The sequence below is a fragment of the Trichoderma asperellum genome, chromosome 5, assembly GCF_020647865.1.
Source record: "Trichoderma asperellum chromosome 5, complete sequence".
Taxonomy (NCBI): Eukaryota; Fungi; Ascomycota; class Sordariomycetes; order Hypocreales; family Hypocreaceae; genus Trichoderma; species Trichoderma asperellum.
Genome location: NC_089419.1, coordinates 574562 through 599990, shown reverse-complemented (window position 1 = coordinate 599990; position 25429 = coordinate 574562). Strand labels below are relative to the sequence as shown.

General features: G+C 47.4%; 6 protein-coding genes across 6 annotated transcripts; 1 reads left to right on the top strand and 5 right to left on the bottom strand.

Annotated features, from left to right (window-relative positions):
* Nucleotides 1-603: 603 nt before the first annotated feature.
* COT2 (Glucan synthesis regulatory protein) lies at nt 604-3865 on the bottom strand. The gene is made up of 3 exons (XM_024903773.2): nt 3062-3865; nt 2927-2979; nt 604-2837 (listed from the first exon to the last, which is right to left on the bottom strand). The coding sequence occupies exons 1-3, from the start codon at nt 3067-3069 to the stop codon at nt 1336-1338; spliced, it is 1563 nt and encodes a 520-aa protein (XP_024762232.1). The 5' UTR covers nt 3070-3865; the 3' UTR covers nt 604-1335.
* Nucleotides 3866-5794: 1929 nt separating this feature from the next.
* Nucleotides 5795-8395, bottom strand: TrAFT101_008353 (uncharacterized protein). The gene is made up of 2 exons (XM_024901860.2): nt 7307-8395; nt 5795-7170 (listed from the first exon to the last, which is right to left on the bottom strand). Exons 1-2 carry the CDS (start codon nt 8130-8132, stop codon nt 6251-6253), a joined length of 1746 nt encoding a protein of 581 aa, XP_024762234.2. The 5' UTR covers nt 8133-8395; the 3' UTR covers nt 5795-6250.
* Nucleotides 8396-8975: 580 nt separating this feature from the next.
* TrAFT101_008352 (Type I Iterative PKS) lies at nt 8976-16924 on the bottom strand (the record flags this gene model as incomplete). The annotated part of the gene is made up of 9 exons (XM_066128310.1): nt 8976-10332; nt 10392-10807; nt 10866-11150; nt 11212-12104; nt 12170-12266; nt 12325-15521; nt 15580-15703; nt 15763-16276; nt 16338-16924. The coding sequence occupies 9 exons, from the start codon at nt 16922-16924 to the stop codon at nt 8976-8978; spliced, it is 7470 nt and encodes a 2489-aa protein (XP_065984428.1).
* Nucleotides 16925-18149: 1225 nt separating this feature from the next.
* TrAFT101_008351 (uncharacterized protein) lies at nt 18150-19680 on the top strand (the record flags this gene model as incomplete). Its single annotated transcript, XM_024909706.2, has 4 exons — nt 18150-18216; nt 18278-18547; nt 18606-18974; nt 19049-19680. The coding sequence occupies 4 exons, from the start codon at nt 18150-18152 to the stop codon at nt 19678-19680; spliced, it is 1338 nt and encodes a 445-aa protein (XP_024762236.2).
* A 787-nt stretch (nt 19681-20467) lies between these two features.
* Nucleotides 20468-21821, bottom strand: TrAFT101_008350 (putative secondary metabolism biosynthetic enzyme; the record flags this gene model as incomplete). Its single annotated transcript, XM_024899784.2, has 5 exons — nt 20468-20701; nt 20779-21401; nt 21491-21517; nt 21583-21726; nt 21788-21821. 5 exons carry the CDS (start codon nt 21819-21821, stop codon nt 20468-20470), a joined length of 1062 nt encoding a protein of 353 aa, XP_024762237.2.
* Nucleotides 21822-22584: 763 nt separating this feature from the next.
* Nucleotides 22585-24561, bottom strand: TrAFT101_008349 (uncharacterized protein; the record flags this gene model as incomplete). Its single annotated transcript, XM_024899837.2, has 7 exons — nt 22585-22800; nt 22863-22970; nt 23062-23126; nt 23203-23422; nt 23510-24134; nt 24233-24411; nt 24517-24561. The coding sequence occupies 7 exons, from the start codon at nt 24559-24561 to the stop codon at nt 22585-22587; spliced, it is 1458 nt and encodes a 485-aa protein (XP_024762238.2).
* Between the last annotated feature and the right edge of the window lie 868 nt (nt 24562-25429).

Here is a 25429-nt window from a genome sequence, read left to right as displayed (position 1 = left end):
TGAAATTAGCTGTATGAGCTTTCTATGTGTCTTAACTGTTGGTTATATTGCTTGAGGCAGGCTGAAGCCTTGTTTTTATGCATTTTATGCCTTGGAATATGCTATCTGGTGGTGAGGCTGTGGTGTTCCGTCTACAAACGCTGTAACAATGAAACCCTCACTCCATCTCTACAACTCCCAACATCATGCTAGTAAATGAAAAACAAACAAACAAGCAAACCATCAAGTATTCCAGAGAGAAAACGAAACTTGGAATCGCGATATTCAATCTACATGCAACAAACAGGACAGAACAGAGAACATTAAAAGAAAAAGCCGAGGAGCCAAAAATAAACCACTAGCGCCAGCGGCTGTCCCCTAGTCCGTGCTTCCCGAGCCGCCCTCCTCTCATTGGCCGAAGAGCTCCCAGCTTTTCCCTTGTCAGCCATCTGGCGCCTACGCCACAGACGCGCTGGATGGGCTGATCGGCAGAGAGAATCTTCAGCAAACAGAGCAAGGCTTTTTTACTTGGGTTGTTTGTGTGTTGCCTTCAACCTCGGTTTGTACCTGGTAAAGGTGCCTAGACTACGTGTAAGTATGTATATATTCATCAAACACAGTATCACGACTTGGGGTAAACAAAACACCAATCACTTTACAGAGCACTGGCACTAGCTTTGTTCAATCTTTCAAATTTTTAATCGTTTTCCATTCATCCTCAACTAATCATGGCAAAGTCCCATTGTATCCTTCTAATTATCAGTACAGTCCAATGCAGAATAAAGCTCTCATAATGATACACAACAATTACAGCGCTTCCTGCATATCGCATACTCAGCTCCACCAGATCATTGCTCAGCAGCAACTAAACCGCGTAACAGAGGGGGAAATAGTAAGAGGAGGGTTTTCAGGCCCCCAGAGAAGGGTCCTCAGGTTAGAGTATTACTCCGTATAGAAAAAAAAAGAGGGTAAGAGCGAGCACTCAAAATTGTATGCTGACTTCCTCCATCGCTATCATGTCCTCCAAAGTGCGGCTCATCTTTCGAAGAAAAAAAAAAGACGTAAAGAATAAGAAAGTGAAAAATAGAGAAATAGAAATAGAAAATGAAGATGATAATAAAAAAAAAAGCAAAATGCTTATTTATGGCAAGCCTCCAGCGGCAGCCATAACGCCACCAACGCCCAAAGTGTCTCTTTTTTGTTTTTAGAAAACGTAGATATTGACGCGTAAACGGAGACCGTTTTCGTAATTAACCCGGTCTACGGAATCTTCAAGTCGTGCCATCGTGGTGTATGCGATATCAACTCGCAGCCATTACTTCATGCTGTCTCGACCCGTTATATAGAAAACCCCCTCTAAATCTCAATCTCTTTCATGGTATCGTCGATGATAACCTCGGGGTGTTTACCATTTGCTTTAGGAGACTCGACTTCCTTGCCCTTGTCCTTGGCCAGATCTGACTCTGAGCGTTCAAGGGTCGTTACGGTAGGGCGCTTTGCGTCTTCGCTGTTTCGTACATCATCCTCATCATCATCCTCCACGTCGACCAGAGTGCTGGGCTCAATGACCGCATCAGTGAGCTCAACCGCTGCCTCCTCTGTCACGCGGCTTAGGAAAGGAGCCGGGGGCTTGCCGACACCGTTCCTCATGGGGCTAGTAAGAGGGGAGGCATCGCGAAGACGCTGCATCGACCGGCCGCGGATATCACCGTTTGAGTCCTGGGGATTGGCATAAGGCGAGGCAGATCGAGAGCCGAGGGGCGAGTTGCTCTTGGACGCGACTCGGGAAACAGGCCGTTGGGACTGTCGCTTGGCAGCCTGTCGTCCATGCTTCTGATCCATTCTCCATCGAAGGATGTTGAAATAAGAAGGTTCAACTCGCGCATCCTTGAATTCTCGAAGCTTGAGCTCATTGGTCTCTTCATCGATGAACCACTTTCCGCTGTTGAGATCGTCAGCAACCAAGGCGAGGAAGGCGGCCCAAGAACGGGCAACAACGTATTTAGTGTCGTAGTCGCGGCCAAACAGAATAATTTGGCCGTAGCGACCAGCAGGGCCGGGAGCCAAGTCGACGGCCAGGTTGTTGCCACCCCAATCGCGGACCAGAGGGATCCAGCCGGCGTGTGCGTATGCCTTTTGCACGGTATTCGGAGGAATGCACGTCTGTTTAGCCAGGAGATTCTGCCTCCACTCGCCGGGGCCGTTGGATGATGAAGAGGATCCGGGTCGCTGCTTAGAAGAAGAAGCCTCGCTGCCTGACGGGGTTGGTGGCTTATTGGCGGCGGCGTCCAACATGAATTGCTGATTCACTTGTCGCCATGTCTCCCACTCCTGGGGAATCTCTTCGCAGTCCATCAACATTGAGCCGAAAATGATACCCGTAGGCATTCCACCTCGTTCCTGGCCGTCGTGAATCATGAGAGACTCGCGGAGATCCTGGGGCAGAGAGCAGTCCATTTGGTGCTCCAGATCGTTCAGATCGTTGTTCGTGGCACCCTCACACAGCTGGTCAAACAGCTCTGGGTAGTTCTCCTCGGCCCATGCATCGATACGTCTCCAGGAGTGTGCCACAGGAGGGGGCGGAGGGACTCCATTCTCAAATGACTGCATAGCGACGTCACCAGGCGACTGGACCTCGAAACCATCCTTATTTACGTTCTGCGATCGGAGGCCCGGTGAGTATCCTCGGTTGCCGTTGGTGGGTGAGCCCTGGGCGGAGGGATCCCGGGAATCGTCAAAGTAGGGGCTATGGATGTCGGCTCGCGAGTCGGAAGCGGTCGCGATGCCTGTCATGATATGACGGCCATTCTGAAGCGGAACATGGCGACCGGTGCGTTGCGGCGAGTCGAAATCGGAATCTGGTACAAGGCACAATTAGCATGCACGGCCGTCAACAGAGAAATGAGTGCGAATGCGCTCATTGAATGGTGGATGAGCTAAAACATACGCCGGTCATTGCTGGTCATTGTATGCCAGAACGTGCGAAAAGCAGATCCGAGTCTGTCACCAAATGCATTAGCCCGCTGGTCCATAGCAACTATCGCCATGCCCTGAAATTACAGAGCAAAGTGAGCCAACTTACGCGGCCATGATGAATTTCTGTCGCGGGCGATTTCACCCGACTTGTGCGCAAGCGAAGCAGAGAAAAGCGTTGAAAAGGGGGGGATAGGAATGAGTTTGTTGGCGCGTAACTTTAAGGCCAGCCCGTGCTGTTTAAAGCGAGAATACGAGAAGCGGCACGAAACGAGAGAATGGCTAGCGAGGCCTGTGCTTGCAAATAAGAATCCGTTACCCGCACGCGTGCACGTTGCACCTGGTTGAGACCAGATGGCGAGATTGTCAACAAGCAGCGAAAAAGCGCTGCCAAATGCCGTCCGAGTCGGTATCGCCAACTGTTCGCGACGCCGACGAAGCTCTAGAGAGAGGCGCTCCAAAAAAAGAAACGCGGTAGATGTGGCGGCGGGAGGCGTTTTTCTGCGATTTGCGTCTTGCGTCTGCGCTTCGCGGGCTCTGATAGGGCGAGCCTGGATATGACTTTGCTCTGACGACAGCGAATGTGAATGCTGGTCAGCCGACTGGAATTTCCAAGATCCTCGGGTGGGCGTGGGCGCAGATCACATATGCACCTGTCGTTTTTCTTTGCGGGGAACAGTCGGAGCTGGATTCTCGCGCGCCGTGTCTGGATCAGAGAAAACAGCTGGCGGGCAACAGAAAGCAAAAAGAATGGAATCAAGACAAAAACAAAGGGAGCGTGGGAGAAGAGAAAAGGACGGGCGGTAGCTGGAGCGTCAACAGAGAGAGGTCCAAAGGGGCAGACAAAGGGGATCAACAAGGCGACGGCGGACGCAGCGAGCTTCATGTACTTGTACTGGCTGCGCGCGAGCTGGTAGTGCAAGATTGGGTGGGTAGAGTCGATGCTCGGGCTCCATCGCCTGCTGCGACAGAGTACCGGTACTTTGGGGCCAGGGCATTGACAGGCACCGTTAGCGCTTCGGCTGGAGACTTGTAGCGGACAGTGCCTGTAGAATACAGGGGCGTCAGGGGATCCCATCAAGCTGGACCTGGGCGCGTGCCTGGGCGCTTCCGCTTCCCGCCTCAACTATTTTCCTTTTCCCGACTGCCTCCCTCTCTTCTCGCCCTCGCTCTTCAGCTCTGAAGAGACACGCCTCCTCAGAACGGAACTCAACTCCATTCCTGCTGATGCATGCGATCACTACGAGCATGAACCTCCGATTTCTCGACCTGTCACCCAGTCGCCGGCGCTACTGGCGAATCCAGCCACGGCAACAGAGCGCCTGCAGCGGTATGCACTTGCTAGCACCAGTCGGATTCGTGGTGCATCTCTCTTTTCGGCGCCTGTCGGCAGGGACAAGCACCTGAAGGCCCATCATTGGCCCTGCTCTGCCGTCGACTCCTGCGAACTCGACTCCCAAAAAGAGCGGAGTCTCGCGGGGAGGGGCCGCTAAGACGCTGGCCTACAGCAACATCCACCCAAAGAAAGGGGATGAACCAGGGGGCGCCATCCCAAGACTCGAATATTCGACAGGGGCACGACCACCCCACCTGTCTAGATAAGTGGTTACATTGGCTGGACAGAGGCCACTAATGCAGGAGGCAAGTCATCGACTTGGCTTTTGGGCTTTGGCAGAGGCCTCTTCGGGAAGCTCCATCGCCCTCCGGAACCGCATAATCAAGCTCGTGAAATTGCAGTGGAGGGACCAGTGGCCTTTCTCCTACTGTACGCCTGTGCCCTTGCGAGTCCTGCAATTAGCATGCCCGGAGCCTCGCCGTTGCGGCGGCCAAAGAGGGGGCCCTAGCATGCGGCGTGGCCGTGCACGCTCTGCATACGCTGTACCTGGCAGGAGTACCGGTACTTGATAAAGGAGCTCAAACAGGAGAGCATGCTAGCGGCCGTGCTCGTCGATGCGTCTTGCAAGCGGTATTTGTACATGTGCTGACTTTTGGAGATTCCTTGGAGCTCAGCATCCCGCGCCTGAAGGATGGATGAAGATGGAAGGGGCGGCATGGCTGCAGCACTAGCATGGCGATTTGGAACGCCACACGACGCTACTCGAGGGAAAATCTCATCTGGCGATGTGCGGCATCTTGCCGAGCTGGATTGGATTGGATTGGATTGTGTGCCAACGCCGTTTTGGGTGCAGTGACATTTTGCCAATTTCTCTCGACTCTCAACTGGCGTTGAACGGACCATGGATTCTCCGGTTTGGGGCGATCTCTGCTCCGTAATGGTGCGGAGTGGCACCCATTTAGTTTCCTAAAGCTTCTGCTCTTCTGCTGCTAACAAACTAGACTGTGAGCGTCTGTACCTGAGCTCTAGAGCAGAAAGCCGCTAGAGCACGCCGTCTGGTTGATAAGAGGGGCTGGATGATACTCCAGCGTTCCCCTGAGTCTGTGCTCGCCCTCGGAACAGCAGTCTTTTTGCCCCATTTGCAGGCCCATTGGCTCATACCCATGCATCGCCATCAGCTTGTCTAGGATCCCAGGAACGTCCCACTTCTAGGGAAAAAAAAAAATATTCTCGGGGGGGCGCAAAAAAAGAATGCAGCACTCCGAATGTATAGAATAGAGAGAATACAAGCAAGAAAGCAAGTCAACGTCAGCTCATCTACTATATGTATGTGCCACTCTCAGCTGTTATCGTTATTGTCTCCAATAAAAAAAGCTAAAATTAGAAACAGGAATCATTCTCATACTCCACAAGTAGCTCTCAAACACATGTGCACAGTATGATAATACAATGATAATGCACATCTAGCAAGCCATCAATTATGGGGCAATTTAAAGAATTTTGCTGCACGAAATTTATGTCATTTTGTGTATGAGATTTGCCCAAGAGATGCGAGAATCTTTTCATCCTTACGCATTGTTTCTGTGGTCAACACGGAGTTGTAAACTAATGTTTTGGCGCCACGATAAACTATCGCTAGTCTGCTCACCCTGGAGGTGCCACTTGATAATTTGAACTTACACTTTGTTGGAAGCGCGACCATTTAATGCATTCTGTACATCTCACGAAGTCCGATCGATATATCATATCTTTGCCAACTTCTCAGGCCTAATCATGATGTCTATTCTTGGGGATGTCCGTAGATCCCCTGTTCTCCACAATTTGTTGAACATTTAGCTCTGGTGAAATATCCCCTTTTGCAGTCACTACAAAAATGCAGCTGTACTAATCGAATCCACATTCAAAACCACTTCGAAAATATTCCATACCAGCAAGAGTTGCTGGCCTTTAGTCTCTTCGCAATTATAAGGGCCACGGAAGAAAACGAAACGTCTTCCGGCCTTCAGTTCTCTCCCAGCCTTCATTAAACCATCTGAACTCACAGAGTGATATTGGGTGCACAATCTTCTCGCGGAGCTCCAAGTTGTCAATCTCTTGGTATGGATATTCAGTAGGAAATGCCCTTATACTCCGTAGTATTTGTGTTTTAGCAGTAATTCCTTGATTGGAATGCTTCCTTGCCACTCGATCCCACACAATCGACACTCGTGGCTCGAAGGCCACATTGTTGTGGGAACCTAAAGTGATTGTCGGACGTCTACCTGCTTTCTCATCATTGCGGCAGTATCGGAAAAAGTCATGACACCGCGAGCTCCAAATCTCCATCGTCTGGAGCTCAGGCATCTCTAGTGCAGCAAAGCCAGCGGCCTCAAATATATCCATCCCTTTTCTATTCGGATCCGCTACAAGGTGAAAGCGCGACGTCAAGGCCAGGGTCTTGAGTTTCGGCCACTGTGGCTTATAAATTGAACGGGGAATCAATCCATCCTCATAACCCGCCGCCTTGAGGAGGGCTTGTTCAAATTCTTCCGGTGAGTGAAGTCGATTTGAAGGCACACGCTTGCCAATGGCGGATAGATGTGCCAAGAGGGCTTTCTGCACTGCGCCGCGTGATGAGTCCAGATATGATTGGTATTTTAGGCTCCCTGGCTGCAAGAAATCTTGAAAAAACATCAGTGCGTCCCCAACGAAAGCTTGGGATAGATGCTCCAGGGAATGGCTTTCATCTGCCAGCATCAGACTGAATGAATCCGATAATTTCCAAATAGGCACCACCACCACGTCACGATGCGCGTAGTAACCCATGAAGATAGAGAAGCTGTTGAAGCGATGCGTCTCGCATATTAAATCTCTATACTCTTGTTCGAACGTTTGGGGATGGACTAGTATACATATATAAGCGATCATGTCAAACTACCATATTTAAAATAAGGAAAAAAAAAAAAAAAGATTGGAAAAGGATCTAAAGAAGTAAACGATAAATAATGCAGGTTGGGAAAGGAATTGAAAAGAACGAACCTCTATCAGCGAAGCGAGGTCTTACAAAGATAGGCTCATAAATCACATTGCCAATAGTGTGAAAGCTCCTAGCAATCTCGGCAACCGTTCGGGCGCTGAATCGTCGATAATGCTGCCGACGGAGGATTAATCCCTTGATAGCATCAACACGTGGAAGCTTTTTCACTCTCAAATTTTTGATGGCGCTGAAATCCAGTTGTATGTACTGGAACATGCATAGGTGAGCGACGGTTCCATCTGGGTGGCTGGCAGCTTGGCAGTGGTGACCTCTGTTCCCGTCTTTCCGCAGTTCTCGTCGTATATGATTACTGAATTCTTCGTCGGTACAATTCTCGTCAGAGATGTGCGGATACACATCCTTATCCATGGCACAGGCGTCGAAGCGGTGCTTCATATCGCTCGGAGAGTGCGCACTGAGCTCCAAGACAGGCCCGGTGCCGTCGACAGGATCATACACTTTTCTATTTCCCCAGGAGCCTAGGACTTTTAGTAGTTGCCACAAGGCTTGCGTGAAAATCTGGTTGTTTCTTTGCGTCTGGTCGGGCGTCTCGATATGGCCGCTCCTAGGACAGTGATACCTTGGAAGTTCGACGCGCAACCAGATGTGTTTTACCATCCACTTCCGATTGCGGGTTAATTTGCCAAAGTCAGCAACACGTGAGTGGTTCAAGACGAGCCTGCGGAAACTTAGGGGCTCAAAGTATGCCTGCCATTCTCGAGAAACAGTTGCGTAGCCGGTAATATTGCCGTCAGCAGCGCCAGACCAAACAATCCGATCCAGGATCATGATTCGGACTTCGGCGGGTAAAGACCTCCAGTCCGCCATTGGGTTGATGGATCGCGTACTTGAAAATATCCGAGATATTCGACGAGTTTGGACAGATTGAGCGATGAGATATCTGAGGGATATCAAGAGTACCTTGGACGAAGCAGAATATGACGACACGTTGTTACTATAGCGAGAGATTCTATATAGACTTTCGCCTGTTCTTCGAGTTCTATCTCTCTAGTTAGGATCAAATCAGGTTCAAAGGATGTTTACGAAATGGGTAGCTGGTAAATTAACTGTTGGGGCTTTGCGTGTTATCAAAATAGCAGTGAGACGGTTAGGTAGTGAAGAAGCGGAGTAGCGATGACATCAGGCAGACAAGGCGGACAAGGCAGAATTCCCGCGACGCTACGCCAGCTCACGCCAAAACCCAAGTGGTTTGAATGAATAAATGAATGAATGAATAATTAAGTAAACCAAAACTGATTGGAAATTGCCATAAACACATTAGACACTTGGCTAGCATGACAATATCGTTGATATATAGTCTTAAAAATTAAATCCTATTGCTGTATCTGAAGTGGCTTATATACAGCTGAAACTGTGTGTTTTTATCCAAGTACCAAGCATGTTTTACATCTTTTTGGGGGAGGGTTGGTAGAATTTCGCTAAGCGCATCAGTAGCAATTGGGGCCCAACGTGGACGCAAGATTACCTCCCGCTGCATGTACTTATGCACCTTAATACCTGTAATGCGGCCAAAAAAGATAAAAGATATAGCCCGTATTATTGAACTGCGCTCGCACCTTCATAAGACATAAAATCATGTAGTAACCAATATAAAACAGATAGAAAATATATATTTACATGTATTAATCCCAAACCCTTTATCATATTTACTTATGCCTGTGTAAATCGCTCAACCAATCCGAGGCGAATATGCTCCGCAAGACCATTCAAAGATGGCGATTGAACAATAATCATGACACTGGACTCAACGTTAAACTTCTGTCGAATCCAGTTGCGCAGCTCCATGGCCACCAGCGAATCAACTCCATTCTTCTCAGGTGAGAGATCCAGCTTAATGCTGTCCACATCTCTGATGAGGAAATTGGCCAACGAAGAAGCAATAGCTTGAGCAATGGTGACTGTTGTCTCTTCCTCTTCTAATATTGAAGGAGAGTTGGCGGCTGCAGACAAAAGAGTGGACACGCTGTCTTGCTCGGTTTCTGTCTTGGAAGAAGAGTCATCAGCTCCAGAGATGTTGTGGTAGATGCTCATGCGAATGTCCTTCTTCCACACAACTCGGCTGTTGGGAGATGCCACTGGAATAGTGGTGACAAGACCCAAAAGAATCTGGCTTGAAATGTTGTATGTGCCATTGGCACCCTGCGCCTCAGGGGCCTTTGACCGCTGAGTTGCCAAATTGAATGCATCCAGCAGATCCTTCTCCTTCAGAATGCGCATACCAGACTTCTGGAACATGTCGAGGACTTCTCGGTTCTTCGAGACAAATCCGACCTCGCCCATCACACCAATGTCGATGACTGATGCGGCAAGGCCCTTGCCATGTCGGTACTGGACAAAGGCATCCAAGAAAGTGTTGGCAGCAGCGTAGTTTGCCTGACCCCACTGTCCGACAATTCCACTGTAAGAAGAACAGAGAACGAAGAAGTCCAACGAAGAGGAGATGGCGTGGTGGAGATTCCATGTGCCATGGACCTTGGGGGCAACAGCTGTCATCCAGTCCTTGAAGGACATATCTTGCAGAGTAATATCCCTGAGCACCATGGACAAGTTAATAACACCAGCAATAGGCTTCGTTGCCGATTGGACAGTTCGCTGCACATCAGCCATATCACTGACGCTGCCGGCTACAAGCTGCACAGAGCATCCCTGAGAAGAGAGCTCAGCAACATAGCCGTCCAGCTTAGGACCTGGCTGAGCGGATCGAGAGAGGAAGATAAGCTCTCCTGCACCATTCTCTGCCATCCAAGTTGCCAAAGACCTGCCGAGACCACCCAGACCACCGACCAAGATATAACTGCGGTCAGACCTCAAGTTGGGTAGGGGACGAGTTTTGATACCCTGCAGAGAAGTAGTGTCATCCGGCATGGTTACAATAATCTTGCCAATGTGACGGCCTCCCTGCATGAATCGGAAGGCATCCTGGACCTGGTCAGCAGAAAACGCCCTGGCGATGGCGCCAGCATTAATCTTTCCATCACGGATCCAGCCAACACAGCGCTCCAATAATCTGAAAGAGCCAAGTTAGTTATTGAGTGACTAAAAGAGGACGAATTGGACTCGACTTACTCTGCGGCTTGCTCAGGACGTTGCTGGGAGACTTGCCAGAGATCCAGACCAACAAAGGTGCGGTTCTGCTCAAAGGCCTCCATCGCCAACTTGGCTCGGCGGCGGAAATCACGCTTGCCAATCTCAATCATAGTGCCAAACTCGGCAACACACTTCCAGGAAGCGTGGAGAAGATCTCCAGAAAGAGAGTTCAAGACGACATCAACACCCCGGCCGTTAGTTGCGCGCATGATATTGTGGAGGAATGAGGAATCGCGAGAGTTGAAGATCTTGGAGCGAGGAATGTTGAAGTTGTTTGTAAGGTAGTTGATCTTCTCCTCGCTACTAACCGTGCAGTAGACCTCTGCACCCAGCATCTGAGCAATTTGAATGGCTGCCAGGCCAACACCACCACAAGCAGAGTGAATGAGAATGCTCTATTAGACAAAGTATTAGTACAGGGGAGGGCTGAAGCGTGGAAAGATTTAGACTAACCTGGCCCTTCTTGAGGTTTGCCTTGTCGTCCAGTGCCATAGCTGCCGTAGCATAAACACAAGGCAATCCAGCTCCTTGCTCAAAGGTAAGAGCATCGTCAATCTTGACGCAGAGCACCTGCGATAGAGTAATCTCAGTAGTAAAGCATCCGCTAGACATGTAAATCACACGATCGCCAACGGCAACCTTTGACACTCCCGGGCCGACTTCAGAAACAATACCACAACCTTCAAGACCAACTTCGCGAGTGCTATTGTCAAGAACTCCGAGAGCAATAAGAACATCCTGTTGTAGGCATTATTAGTATCTTAACTATTGGAATTAGTGGAGAGAGGGGAATACTAACTCTAAAGTTCAGACCAACGGCCTTGGTCTTAACGCGGACTTCACCCTCGGCAAGTGGCTTCTTCGTCTCTTCAGACCATCCGATCGTGTGAAGCAAGCCTGGAGTCTTCACAGTGAGGAACTTGGAAGAAGACACGTTTGCAGATACTACCGTGCTATCAAAGGCATCTGACATGGTCTGCCAGTGCAATCGAGGCACCAACACCTTACCGTCGACCAGGGCAAACTCCCAGTCAGGATCCATATCTTCAGGATCCAGCTCAGGATGCTGAATTCGGACAAGGATGTCGGAAATGGCCCTTGTGACGTCTTGAGTAGCCGCAGCTGGCTCCACCTCAAGAGTGAAAAGCTTGGCTGACAATTCGTTACGAGCCGTTCGCGCAAGGCCAATGGACATTGCGGCTTTGGGATCTCTGCACTTGACTTGGGCAGAACCAAGAACCCATACCATCTTGGCATTTAGCGTCTGCAAATGGCTGATCATAGTCTTGAATGACTCTTCCGTGAACTCGTGAACGGTATCAGCTTGAAGGTCAAGAAGAGAAATGACGTCCTGGGCAGGCAGCTCTTGACCAAAGGTAAAGACATCGACGCCTAGGCCTTGTAGCTCGAGAGCGCTCTTCACATCTTGAACATATGGTCCATTGACATCATGGGCAAGGACTGAAACCTTGGCAAGGGGTTTGGACTTGATGTCGACGCTGGCCATGATACCGGCGCTCTGGTGGTATGGAGCGATGCCATCGAGAACATGCTCAGGGTTCTTGAAACCAGCAGCGATGAGCTCCTTCTCCCAGCGCGCGGGGGAGATGTAAGGCTCATCAACACGGTCATCCTCATCACCAAGCCACCAGCCGGAGAGGTAACCCATGATATAGTTGATGTATTTGGCATCTGGGTAGAGACATGTGTTAGAAAAGCCTGGAGTTCTAGACGAGATATTTAGTGAAAGTACGTACCTGGGCAGAGCTCTTGGAGGAAGATTCGGCCACTTGGGCGGAGCAATTCTCGAAGATGTCCAAGAGAAATTTGCAAGTTGGGAGTAGCGTGGACAACCTATAATAGAGTCAGGGATCGTTATTGAAAGGCATGGGACTCGAACAGGAAAACATACGTTGTAACCAATGACGAGATCATAAGAGCCCTTCTGGAGCTGCTGCTCCGCAGGATCCTTAGTAATGTCGAAAGTCTTATACTCAATACCCTCAAAGGCGGCGAAACGCTCCTTGGCCGCAGAGAAGAAACCAGCAGAGATATCGGTGTAGGTATAGCTGCTGTAAAGTCGCTGACCAGTCGAAGTCGTAAGAGCATCCAGGACCTTGGATGTTGTACCTCCAGTACCAGCACCGACTTCCAAGACTCGCAGGCGAGGGTTGGTGTGGCCAAGGGCTCGAATTGCATCGCCGTAGAGCAACTCATCACCGTTAGCATACAGTCGGGTCAGGACATCATCGGGCATAAGGACATGCAAGGCGTGGGTCTCGCCGGAGAAGAGCTTCTCTGCCTCCTTGAACAAGCGGTGGATACCAATGGCGAATCCATCATAATGAGAAGGTAAGAGATCCTTTGTGAGGGCATCAATGCGGGCAATCTTCTGCTCTCTGCTGAGATCCTCCAGTCGCATATCCTTAGCAATGAAAGGATTCTTGCCAGCGTGATAAGTGGCAATATAGTCTTGCTGCCACTTGAAGAATTTGACCAGGTGAGGGGCGGCATCATCCGTCAATTTAATGTTCTCTTGATGATCAAGAATGCTCAAAAGCATCAGCTCCTCCAGCATCGGCCACTCGTTGGGGATGAATGTTCGAGGCTGCATGTAGTCCTTCATCTTGATGAAGTCGGCATGAGGGCGCCACTCAAACTGAGTAATTAGCGGAAGGCTCTCGTCGTCCGATGCTGCACTTGTCATAGCAGATGCTTTGAAGCCCTTGAGAGACAAGAGTAGCTGCCCGTCAGCCTGTGCTACCAAATCACCGACAAAAGATCCTCGCTCAAGTGTGTGAATGCTGGCTTGCACGTCAAGGTCCTTGGAAGCAGGACGAACAACCATCTCCTCAATAAAGGTGGGAACAGCCACATTGATACAGTTTCTTCCAAGTCCACGGTACGCAGCAACTGTGAACAACTGGAAACACTGATCAATGATACCGGGGTGGATTGAGTACTTGGTAAGATCGTTCTTGTCAGTGGGAACAGAGGCTACCGCTACATTGTTTATGGTCGCAGACGAGATGTCACGCATGCCTCGGAAAGCACCCTGGTAGTTGAAGCCGATGCGGTTCAGAACACCATACCACTCGCTAGCATCAACCGCACGGGGTAGTGTCTGATTCTTCTCAGTCTCTAGCACAACGGACTTGTCAACACCACCCCAGACCTCACCAGAACAGTGCTTGATCCACCTGGCGCCGTTGTAAGAGGTAATCTGGAACGAGTAACGTGAAGTTTCATCAGACTCTACGTTGTGGGGAGTAAGTCTTGTCACAACCTCGGGCAGCTTTCCATGCTCAAGAATGAGACCAGCGGTGATGGACACGTTCTTGAGGCTAAAGGCTGTTTCGCCCGAAATTTGACGGATCGCCTCGCCAATCATGCAGATGTATCCAGCACCGGGGAACACGATTTCACCGTCAATTTCGTGACCTTGCAGCCAGGGTGCATCTTCCAAAGAGAGCTTGTTGCGCCAGCAGTTTTCGTTGGATACCTCAGCAACTCTTGTACCCAGCAAATCGTGAGGAGCAAATTCACGGAATCTGTACTCCTTAGCCACACGTGGCTCAGCCCAGTAAGAGACATCACGCTTCCAGCTGTATCGTGGAAGGTTTCGCACAATCTTACCAGCGGGGAAGACGGTAGAGAAGTTGAGGCTGACATTCTGCTGGAAGAGCTTGCCGACAGTCTCTAGGATACTGTTGCTGCAGACCTTATTTCTCTGAAGAGTGGCGATTTGTGTGATTTCATTGCGGTTGATGTCTCTTAGAATCTGACCCAAGGGACCCTTGAGCGCAGGGTGAGGTCCGATTTCAATCAGCACAAAACGCCCCTCGCTATGGTCGTGAAGAGCGGATCTCAAAGCCGTGTTGAAGAGCACGGGGCGTTCCATGTTGGATCGCCAGTAGTGTGCGTCGAGAGACCCAGCTCCAGTGAGCCTCTTTCCAGTGACAGAGGAATAGAAGGGCGTAGTAGGATCCAAGCTCTGAATGAATGGCTTCAAGTGCTGTTCGTATGAAGGACCATACTCCTTCATGTGAGGTGAGTGGAATGCCTTCTCAACCTTCAAAAAGCGCGCAAGAACATTGGGGCAGTTGGCCTTGACATTTTCTACAATCTTGGCAACTTGGTCAGTGTCTCCAGACAATGTAACGCTGCACTGGCTGTTTTCACAGGCAACCACAACTCCAGGCTCCATGTAGGGCTCTACTTCACGAGCACCAAGACCAATTGCAGCCATGGCGCCTCGAGGCTTGCCACCGGGCTGCTCATCAGTCGAGGTTGTGCCTCGGAAGGTAGCGGCAGCCATAGCAGCCGTTGCTGAGATGGCGCCGCTGGCGTATGCAGCCGCCATCTCACCGGAAGAGTGGCCAAGAACCCAGTCTGGCTTGACGCCATAGGCGCGGAGAATGTCAACAAGCCCAATTTGAACAGCAATGGACAGAGGATGCCCAAACTCTGCTTTCAAAACGCGACTGTCTCCGGCGACCTTGCGCAGCTCATCTTCAATTGTCCAACAAGGAGGGGTCGGCAACCCAGCCAGGAAAGCGTCCAAGCTCCTGATTGTCTTTCTGAAGATGGGGTTTGAGTCGATTAATTCGGCTCCCATTTCTGGCCACTGTGCGCCTTGGCCAGTGAAAATCCAAGCTACTTGTGGTGCAGCCTCTGTAGATTCCGGGCCAAACACCTCAAACGAGGTTTGGTCATTGAACTTGCCTGCAATCGCAAAAGCGCGATGGCTCTTATGCTCTCGGCGGTTTGCAAGTGTGTATGCCACATCTTTCAGCGAAGATGATGTGGTCTCGGCAAAGCTCTTGTGGGCTTCAATAGTCTGCTTAAGCGAAGCTTCGCTGTTAGAAGATAATAAGAGTAGCTGCTGGACATCGCCAGTTTGAACATCAACTTCAGGGGCAACACCCTCAATGCGCTTGGCATTTCTGTATCGAGTATTGGATTTTCCATACTCTTCCAGAGACTCGACGATAACGTGGGCGTTAACACCACCAATACCGAACGAGTTTACACTGACACGCTCAGCACGACCTTGTGGCCAGGTTTCAACATCAACCGGCACTTTAAGCTTGGCTTCTTTGAATGGAACTATTAAAGACTTGTTAGCACAACTTTTATTCTCTTCTTAATGTGTGCTTTGACTCACTATTAGGATTGGGGTTATTAAAATGGATATTGGGCGGTACCTGGCGATGCTCAATAGCCAGGATAGCCTTGATCAGACTGGTGATGCCTGCTGCACCCTCTGAGTGGCCAACATTGGGTTTGACCTGGAAAAGCAAAATCAGTCAAAAATATTCGACATCAAGCATTCTGAGAATTCTCCTACCGATGTGATGTGAATACCCTTCTCACCGAAACAGTTAGCAACTGCGGTTGTTTCGATGGGATCACCGACTGGAGTGCCAGTGCCGTGACACTCAAAGAAGGCAGTCGCTGACAGATCCTCAATACCGGCCTGCCGGTATGCCTGACGGATCAAGGCTTCTTGAACAACAGGGCTAGGCGTGAGCATACCGTTGGTTCTACCATCAGTATTCACACTAGTACCGCGGATGACTGCGCGAATCTCGTCCCCATCCTTCAAAGCTTGGCTAAGCTTCTTGATGTATACCGCATTAACGGCCTCGCCACGACCGTAACCATCAGCGGCTGAATCGAATGTTTTACAGATGCCGCCTGGGGAAAGAACGCCCTGATCGCTGAGGGCTATATACATAGTTGGCGAGAAAATGAGAGAAACACCACAAATCAAAGCACCATCACAGTCTCCTTTTCTAATGGCTTGGCATGCCATATCCAGGCCAACTAGAGATGAAGAGCAAGCAGTTTTGATGGTCATGCTGTTAGATGGTTAGCTCTGTAAATCAAATTGAAAGACACACCTAGATAGTGGTTACTTACCTAGGACCGCGAAGATCAAATTCATATGAGATTCGGTTACCAACTACAAAGTCTGAATAACCTGTGACGCGATATCCTCCTCTGTGTTGGGTCTCCTTTGCATTGAGATCCTCCCAGTCTTCACCAAAGACACCAACATAGCAGCCAATCTTACTGCCTCGCCATGATGTGGCTCCGGAGTTTTCCATACACTCATAAGCAACCTCTAACAGCTGCCTCTGGTTGGGATCCAGTCTCTCCAGCTCAGTCCTGGAAAGAGGGAAGACTGATGTGTCGAACTGTTTGATGTCGACATCTTGGAGAAAGTATGCCTTAGATGGCTTAAACGTCCCAGACTTGCTACCAGTGGGATCAGAGAATGCAGCTACATTGAAGCGATCATCCGGCACATCACAGAGAGCACTTCTTTTCTCGACAAGCAGCTTCCAAAACTCCTCGTCACTGCGCACTTGACCGGGTAATCTCATGGCCATGCCAACTACGGCAATAGGCTCAGCCGGTTCAGTTACATGGCTGTTGTTGATGGTGGCGTTGAAGTCGTACGATGCCTGCTCATTGAGCCCGATATCTTGTGAAATGCTGCCCATCTTGGAAAAGGGAAAGTGTCGTTGAGGACTATATAACTTCAGGGGTGAAAAAGAGTGACCACGGTATAATACCTCCGGGACTTGGCTGAGAGAGTTGGATTAAAAGAGTAGAAGATTAGAAACAACATCTGGTTCTCAAACGCCATATATAGATAGAAAATGCTGCGAAGCCTGATAAATTGACCGTCGTGTAAATTCCTCTTGTTTACTGTTCCCAATGCCGTCACTGAAGGCTGAACTACCAAAGCATCGACATAATTCCATCGATCGGTAAACCCCTGGATGCAAACGCGCTTACTGACAGGGTATTAGAAATGGTTTCGCGCTTATTCTCCAATATTGCGGGTAATATCTAGGCCTGTCTAGATCGATAGTTTGACTCTACGATTGAAAATAGGCTCCGTCGGAACGCCTCACGAAACTCGCCGACGCACAGCCCGCATAAGCAATTTGTTCCAATTTCAAAGCTTACTGCCGACAGGAAGCATATAGATGAAACAGATGAATTACTCGAATTGTTCACTGCTGTCAGTACTAGAATAATAACCCCGATGCTTACAGCCCGCGAGATGGTCAACATGTGGGTCATGACAACTGTCGGAGCATTGTGTTGCTGACGCCAGATTGAGTTTCCAGCTCGCATCATCAGATAGTCGTGAGATATCGAACTCAATGTATTTCGATTAAGGATTCAGCGGAGGCAATAAAATGGTTCGGCCTTGATTTCGTTCTCATCTCTTTCTACGAGTATAGGAAAGCTAGTTGGAGTCACGGCGGAAGCACTACGCATCCAATGGATTTCAAAGCCATCGATTTGGGGGGACTGCACTTCCCAGCAGATTTGCCTGCTTTACAGGTATGGGTGAAAAAGATAGGAGGACCACTAGTAGCAACGGTAGCGAGTCTGGTATGTGCAAGTGAGATACAGAGCAAAGCCTCTTCGAGTCGCATCTACTTTGCGAAACCTTTTCATTGAGATTGATACTAACAAACTACTTCTTCAAAATAGCTGCTCTATGGACTGTATGTCTTAGTGTATAGAGTATTCTTTCATCCTCTGGCAAAATACCCAGGACCGTTCCTTGCCAAGTTCACAAACCTTTATTCCGCCTACCATGCATGGAAAGGAGACATCCATCTGGACATGCATCGCTGCCACCAAAAATATGGTTAGTTATTTTTTCCAGAGAAATATCTGTTTTTCCAATTCTGTAGATAATTAACAATGACAGGTGAATATCTTCGATACGCTCCAAACAGGCTTATTATCAACAACGTAAACGCGCTCTATGGTAACATATTTTTCTTTGACATAAACATTGACAGCGTATTCAGTACTAATGATAATTTTAGATATTTATGGTCATGGTTCCAAGGTTAAGAAGTACAAAAACTATAGAGTGCTGGCTCAACAGGCACCCAACACTCTTACTCTTAGTAACAAAGTGCAACATGCTCGCAGGCGCCGCGTTGTTGCTCAGGCGTTTTCTGAGACTAGTCTTCGTCGATTTGAGCCCAAGGTTCAGTCGGTATTGGAGAGATTCTGTCAACATTTGCGTAATGCTGCCAACGACAAGTCCGCTGAAGGAGGCTGGACTAGTGCCAGGGATATATCGAAGGATTGTAAGTCTAGTCGTCCTCACATCCGAAAGTGGTACATACTGACCATTGTGAATGCTAGTCAATTATCTTGCTTTTGATACCATGACGACAGTCTCATTTGACTCTGATTTTGACACCATCCGAAATCCAGAGAATCGCTATCCAATCGGCGCTCTTGAAGAGTCAAACATTCGACTGGGAGTGTTATTGCAAGAATCAAAACTCACCTCGTTTAACCTGGATAAGTACCTCTTTCCAGCATCCATCATAGCACGAAATCAATTTGTGGGATTCCTCCGAAAGCTTCTAAAGAAGCGGCTCCAAGCTGTTGGTATTTCCGATGGCAAAGATATCTTTTCATTCTTGAAAGATTGTAAAGATCCCGACACTGGTGCCGAACTCAGTCCCATAGAATTGAGTACCGAGACTGCATTGCTTGTTGTGGCTGGTAAGGATTTCCTTTTCTACATTACATTCGATAAATGTCATAAACAAAGCATCTAATGTTGAAATTCCTTTTAGGATCTGACACAACATCGGCAAGCATGGCTGGAGTAGCGCATTATCTAACAGGATCATCAAGTACCTATCGTAAGGCAGCAGAAGAGGTTCGCACAACATTCTCGTCCCTGGACGAAATTGTTTTTGGACCCAAACTCAATTCTTGTGCTTACTTGCGTGCTGTTATCGATGAAACTCTTCGAATGTCGCCTCCCGGTGGTGCTGCTCTTTGGCGAGAAGTTGAGCGTGGAGGTGCCTTGATTGACGGAACTTATGTGCCAGAGGGAACTGACGTTGCTGTTGGCATTTACAGCATTCACCACCACGAGAGCTATTACAAAGATCCTCTCAAATTTGATCCTGAAAGGTGGTTTCGACCCGTCAACGAAGATGGAACTGCCCGAGCAGATAGCGCAAGACAGCCATATATGCCCTTCTCTATTGGATCTAGAAGCTGCGTCGGGAAGCCTCTTGCGCTGGCACAGATTATGCTCACATTTGCCCGGTTGCTCTGGGAGTTTGATCTCCGAAGGGCGGATAATGAACCAGGATGGGAGCTGAAGGACATTAAGCCGGTTGAGTACAAATTCAGAGACCATGTGTCGGCCAGAAAAGACGGCCCGGTCGTGTGCTTCAAGCCTCGATCATCCTAAAAGAGCATAATTTAGATTATCAGGAGCAATTTGGCAATGGGATATGGCAATGATGTGAATGTCATCAATGCATTCCATCATCAAAACTCTTTCACTTTTGGCTACTGTTGAAAATACTTTTGTAATGGACCGCTCATCTAGTAGGAGCATGAGTAACGTTAATGTTATTGAGTATCTCTGGCTTAGGTAGGTAGATTAGTCTTTGGTCGATGACATTAACAGAGTTAAGATTGTGATTATATTATATTAACTTACCTGGAAATACCTCATCTTAAAAGCTTCAAACACTATTCAATTCTGTGTCAAGCATGTTAACTTGTGACTGTTATATATATAATTTTTGACAGTTTACGGCTCGGCCGTGCTAGATGATGTAAGTTCCAACTTGCACAAGGCTGCCAGTATAATGGCCCTATTAACAAAAGCCGAAATAGTTGACAGTAGATAGAGAAAAAACACAACACATGTTCTCCTCTAGAAAACTGCCCTTAGATATGACAATGGCCTCGTTCTTCCTACAACGCCTCCACGAGTTGATCAAATAGTTCCTTAATATGGCTTGACTCCGTGTCTCTTTGGTGGGCTGGAGAGTGACCTAGCTTACGATACCCTTGAGTGTTACATAGATGATAATCTTATAAATGCTTTGATTATTCTTTAAATTTAAAAAAATTTTAATTTTGAACTCGCGGCTTCTTAATGAGACATGTGACTTAAATTTTTATTTCCATATGTCCCCCTTTTCTCTTTAATAATACAACTGTACCACTCGTTCGGACTACATTATTTACACAGCAGTGACTCTTGTGAGCCAGTTGAATTTATCTTCGATCCTGCCTTTTTGAATGTCTTCCACAGCCTTGGCGATCTTGGATGCTACGGGTCCAGGTTCTGCAACTCCATTCTGATAGACAAACTTCACATTTGTAGTTTCCCTAGTAATAGACTTGACAGGAACCACGGTTACAGCAGTTCCGCAAGCTAAGACCTCTGAAAATTCAGATAGTTCCTCATATTTGACCTGCATGAGCAAAAAATATTTTAGTACACTGCACCTTTTTTTTTTTTTTTTTTAATAGCTGAGTAGAGGAAACTTACAGGCCGACGCTCTACTTGCCAATCAAACGACAGGGCCAGCTGTTGAATGCTATCACATGTGGCGCTGCTGATAGCACTTGCGCTATTGGGTACCACAATAACGATTTTCTCACCCTCTGTCTTGACGCCAATAAAGCCTGACGTCGAAAATTCATCAATCTCGCTTCTTGTTTGGCTATCAAGATGCAGTGTGAGGGCATAACCTTGACTCTTGGCTTTGTCGGCCCACTTCATCACCGGAGCGTAATTGCCCCCAACCTTACCTGAGCCAGTACCTCGAGGAGCAGCTCGGTCAAAATCTTCCAATATCAAAGCATCAAGTGGTTGAATACCATGATAAGCAGCCGCGGGGGTAACGTAGACACAGAAAGTGTATTCATCAGTCGGGCTGAGCAAGATACGAGGCCCGGAACCGAAAACAATAGGCCGGATATACAACATTCCATCGACACCATTTGGCGGTACGAATTCTGCGTTCTTTGCTACTGCGAGGTGCACAGAGCGCATGAAAAGGTCCTCAGGAACCGCTGGGATAGAGACCAATGAAGCGGAGTGCTGCATTCGGATAGCATGAAAATTAGGTCTTACGATGTTGATCTCCTTGTCGTCAGGAGTGCGAAAAGCTTGATAAGTTCAACATATTAGTATCAACCGTATCCCAAATACTTCTGAATTATAATGTCAACTGCGTTAGGGGTGAGAGGCACGTTACCCTTAAGTCCTTCGTAAGCCTCTTGGCCTAAATACCGCCTTGTTAGTTCATCCCATTCTTTTACACGCATATAGTCGATATTGCTAACGGACCATAGTTGAAAACAGGTGCTAATCCATGAACACGAAGGTATGGATCTGGAATAAATTTTGGCTCTGACCATGTGCCTGTCTCATGGGTCCAGGTGCATTGGACATGCCCATTGACAGTTGTCAGCGCGGCGAGCCCATTCCAAACTTCATCAGTGTCAGTTCGTGCTATCTTCAACTTAAGAATTGATGCAAGCAGTAAGCTAACCTATATCACTTCGTGGCGGGGGAGGGAAACGCATCGTTGCAATCGTGACAACAATTTTGATAGTGGTTATGGAAATTAGGAATATTGTAGTTTTATCTTTCAACATTCATCTATCGTGAACTGTTTATAACATGAATTAAGAGCAAGGCTCAAGTACTTTGATAAATACGCCTTTAAAGACAAACGAGCCTGCCAAGAGCTTTAGAAATACACTAACTCTAAGCATATTATTTGGAGTACTCGGTAAGCATTAGACAAACATTCGTTGTATCGGAGGGAATCGAAAATTAACCGTCAATTTAAAATACTAACCGAAGAGAGTATAGCATATTCTTTGTTTGTAGGATGAAACCCTGGCCTTCATCGGCGAGTTTGCTTATTTCCGCTACTGGGGTAGTCTTAAAAAAGCCGAACCCTGTGTGTACTTCCTCTAGTAAAAAGCAGTAGAGAGAATATAGGTATTAATAAGGCCAACAATCTGTGGAATGCATTATTATTGTTAATAATATTAACCTTTCAGTGGAATTTCTATTTAGTAATATATATTAGTTATTTTACAATATGAGGCAGTGGCGGCTGTGCATATGGTTCTGTTTACTATTAGTGTTTGAAGCTGCTGTAGTATGATGTTTAGGCGGCGGCCAAATATGCAAAATTCAAGGTAGGAAGTTACATATTATAATTCAGATAGTCGTCCTCCAGCAATGCTCTATAATACACTGAGAAATTATATGAAGAAACTATTTCTGATCTGTATAAGCTAGTGATTCGCCACTATATTTAAACCCTCAATTCCATTACTGCAGCTTAGTTAGCTCGACGGTAACATCCGCGACGGGAACCCAGGTGGTTTTATCAATATCGTAATCGGATTTTCCTTTCCTTCCATCGATGATAACGGCTTCGTACTGAGAGAACAGGTGTACAAGGATAGCTTTCACCATGTGTCCTGCCAAGTACTGCCCTAAGCATTTTCTGTAACCGAATCCAAAAACGAAGAGGTTGTACCGTAACTGATTAAGAAAAGCGTTTGTTAATGCATGTTACTACCTATATCGAATACATGAAAACTTACATCTGTGGATTTGACGTTCTTGAATCGACTCGGGTCATATTCTTCACTGTTGGGGCCCCAGAATGGATTGCGAACGTTGATAGCGTATGTGTCCACAAGCACCATAGTCTGTTATTTTAGAACCGTATGTTAGCACCAATTTCGGAAACGCATATAGAACTTCATTGACTTCAAAATCTTGGGATATCTTTTTACTTACATTTGGCTTTACGTGTATACCACGGAAGTTCTTAACACTTGGAGCGCTCTCACCGATACTGAAGACTAAGCAAATACAAATGTCAGTCTCATCTGATCAATTTGGTTCCCGTCAAGTGAGAAGGGAAGATCAATTACTTACCTGCGATAGGCCTCAATCGTAAAGATTCATAGTAGCATCGGTGCAGGTGAGTATTGACGTTGGTAATATACTCTTGAAGATTGTCTTTATGAGCTTCAATCTCTTCTCGAAGCTCTTTCTTAGCACCTTCATGATCGGCGATAAGAGTGATGGCCCATGTAAGGACGTGGGTGGTTACATCAAGGTTCGCAAAGAGCATTTCATCCAGAGTATGTGTTACCTGAATCAGGATTGCGGATCAGTATTCAATGTTTTTGCTTATTTTCTGCAAGGAAAGAAGCTTTGGAGAACCCGCTGGGTCTCTTACCTGTTCCAAAGTAATATTTCCTTGGAGATACTCGTCCCAGTATTTAACAATCGGAACAGGAAGAGCTTGTTCTCGTCGAGACCTAGCCATACGAGTATTGAATTCGGCCCAAGAATTTAAAAATTCCTGAAGCTGGTTGTAGGCTGGTCGGTCAAACCATTTCAAGTACGAGGTACGATAGAAGCTCCCCTTAAAAAAGAAAGGCAACAGTGCCTGACGCTTCTCTGCAATCGCCCAGAGTTCTTCTTTCTCAGCTTCATTCATATTTCCGTAGACAACCTCGGCTGTAAAAATGAAGGGAAACTTCATGAATGCTGCCATAGCAGGAACAGTAAACCGGCCTTTGGCTTTTGCTACCTCAGCTCCCTCATTCGAAATTGTATGCAAGTTTTCCACAAAACTTTTGGCATCTGCTTCTGTGACACTAATACGTTTAACAGTAGCGCCGTGAGTAAAGGAGGGATCAACAACTCGTCGCATATTTTTCCATTCATCCAGTGAAAGAAGGCCAACACAACGGCCCAGAACTTGGTCAAAAAACCAGCCAAAGTTGCCATCTTTAGGCTTGAAGTGTTTATCAGAGTCTGTATGGAAAACTTTAAGATCTTCGGGAGTCGTGAGTACACTGTATACATGACAACCATCTTATAATTAGCTTCCATTCACCTTTTTCCAAGAGAAAGAGATGTTAACAAAGATAAGGTGATAAAAACAAGGGCTCACATCTCTGGCTTAGGACCTGCCCAAATCCTGTAAACAGGCCCGTATTTTCTCCATTCTTCTGATCTTGCAGCGCCATTCAAGAATTTGTCTGCAAACTGGCCATTAGGCCACTGCCACTTAGGACCAGGAGCCGCTCGTCCCGTTGACAAGACACCGCCATTGAACGTGCTGAGGATGGCCTAATAGAAACCCAGTTAGCTACCAATAATTCCGCATAGAGAAAGCCGCGTAAAATGATATTTATTTCCATTCTTGGAATTTAATCCAATTGATCGCATACTAACATTTCCAACGAATTCACCCCATAAGCGAAAAGTGAAAACGACCATAGTGGCCAATGATAATGCAACTCCCACAGCCAATAGGCCAGGAGATGTCTCATAGAGTTGAGATATCATGATGATGCACTCAGAAAATGCTTTACCACATTTCAATCGGAGTACGATATGAGAGCTAGGTTGAGCAAAAAATTGAACTTGGGGGTTTTATTAGGAGCGCAGGAAGGGAACCCTGTCAGCTAAATGGCAAGGATGCGCCATCCATGCATGCCTGTCGGCTTAAAATTCACACCCTAGTCACAACAATGTTGCAACTTATCAGCCAATGCCAAACACCACAATGCAAATATTGACGTTTCCCGCCGAACAAGCCTGTATACATGTATCTTATTGCAGGGGTTAAGGCGGCCTTCTTACTGTTATCCACGAGTAAAATTAAAATAAGCTGATTCACCACTGGAAATAAGAAGGATTAATCCTCTGATTTATAATAAATATCCGCAAGATTTTTCTGGTATATACGCTTACATCATGGTTCAGAATTGCTTTGATAGAGCCTTGTTTTCTCATAAACTTTAATTTACATAAAGTTCTCCTTTTTTCTATATATTATTAATACTAGTATATATGGAGAGACAAAAATATCCCCAGCATAATCTACTGGCTTTGGCATATCTCTTCTATAAGCTGCTAGGTGGTTTAGCCTAAGCTATATCAAAGTAGTGCTAATTTGCTGACAGGAGGCTATGTGGGGAAGACGTAAAAAGAAGCGGCGTTAGTCTTTAAGATCAGACAGTAGGATGACGCCGGAGACATAGCAATCGGCGCTTATTGCCTTAGATTACGGGGAATATTGAACGTGTTGTCGGCGCCTAAGTGTGGTAAGTACTGGGCACTAGAACGCCTATATGATTATGTA

What these genes read in the sequence shown, in the direction of transcription:
- TrAFT101_008353 (XM_024901860.2), bottom strand. Translation starts at nt 8,132, where the DNA reads ATGGCGGACTGGAGGTCTTTACCCGCCGAAGTCCGAATCATGATCCTG. An exon ending in ACCTCGCTTCGCTGATAGAG is followed by an intron (nt 7,171 to 7,306) that starts GTTCGTTCTTTT and finishes TATGTATACTAG; the next exon opens with TCCATCCCCAAACGTTCGAA.
- COT2 (XM_024903773.2), bottom strand. An exon ending in AATGACCAGCAATGACCGGC is followed by an intron (nt 2,838 to 2,926) that starts GTATGTTTTAGC and finishes GCCTTGTACCAG; the next exon opens with ATTCCGATTTCGACTCGCCG.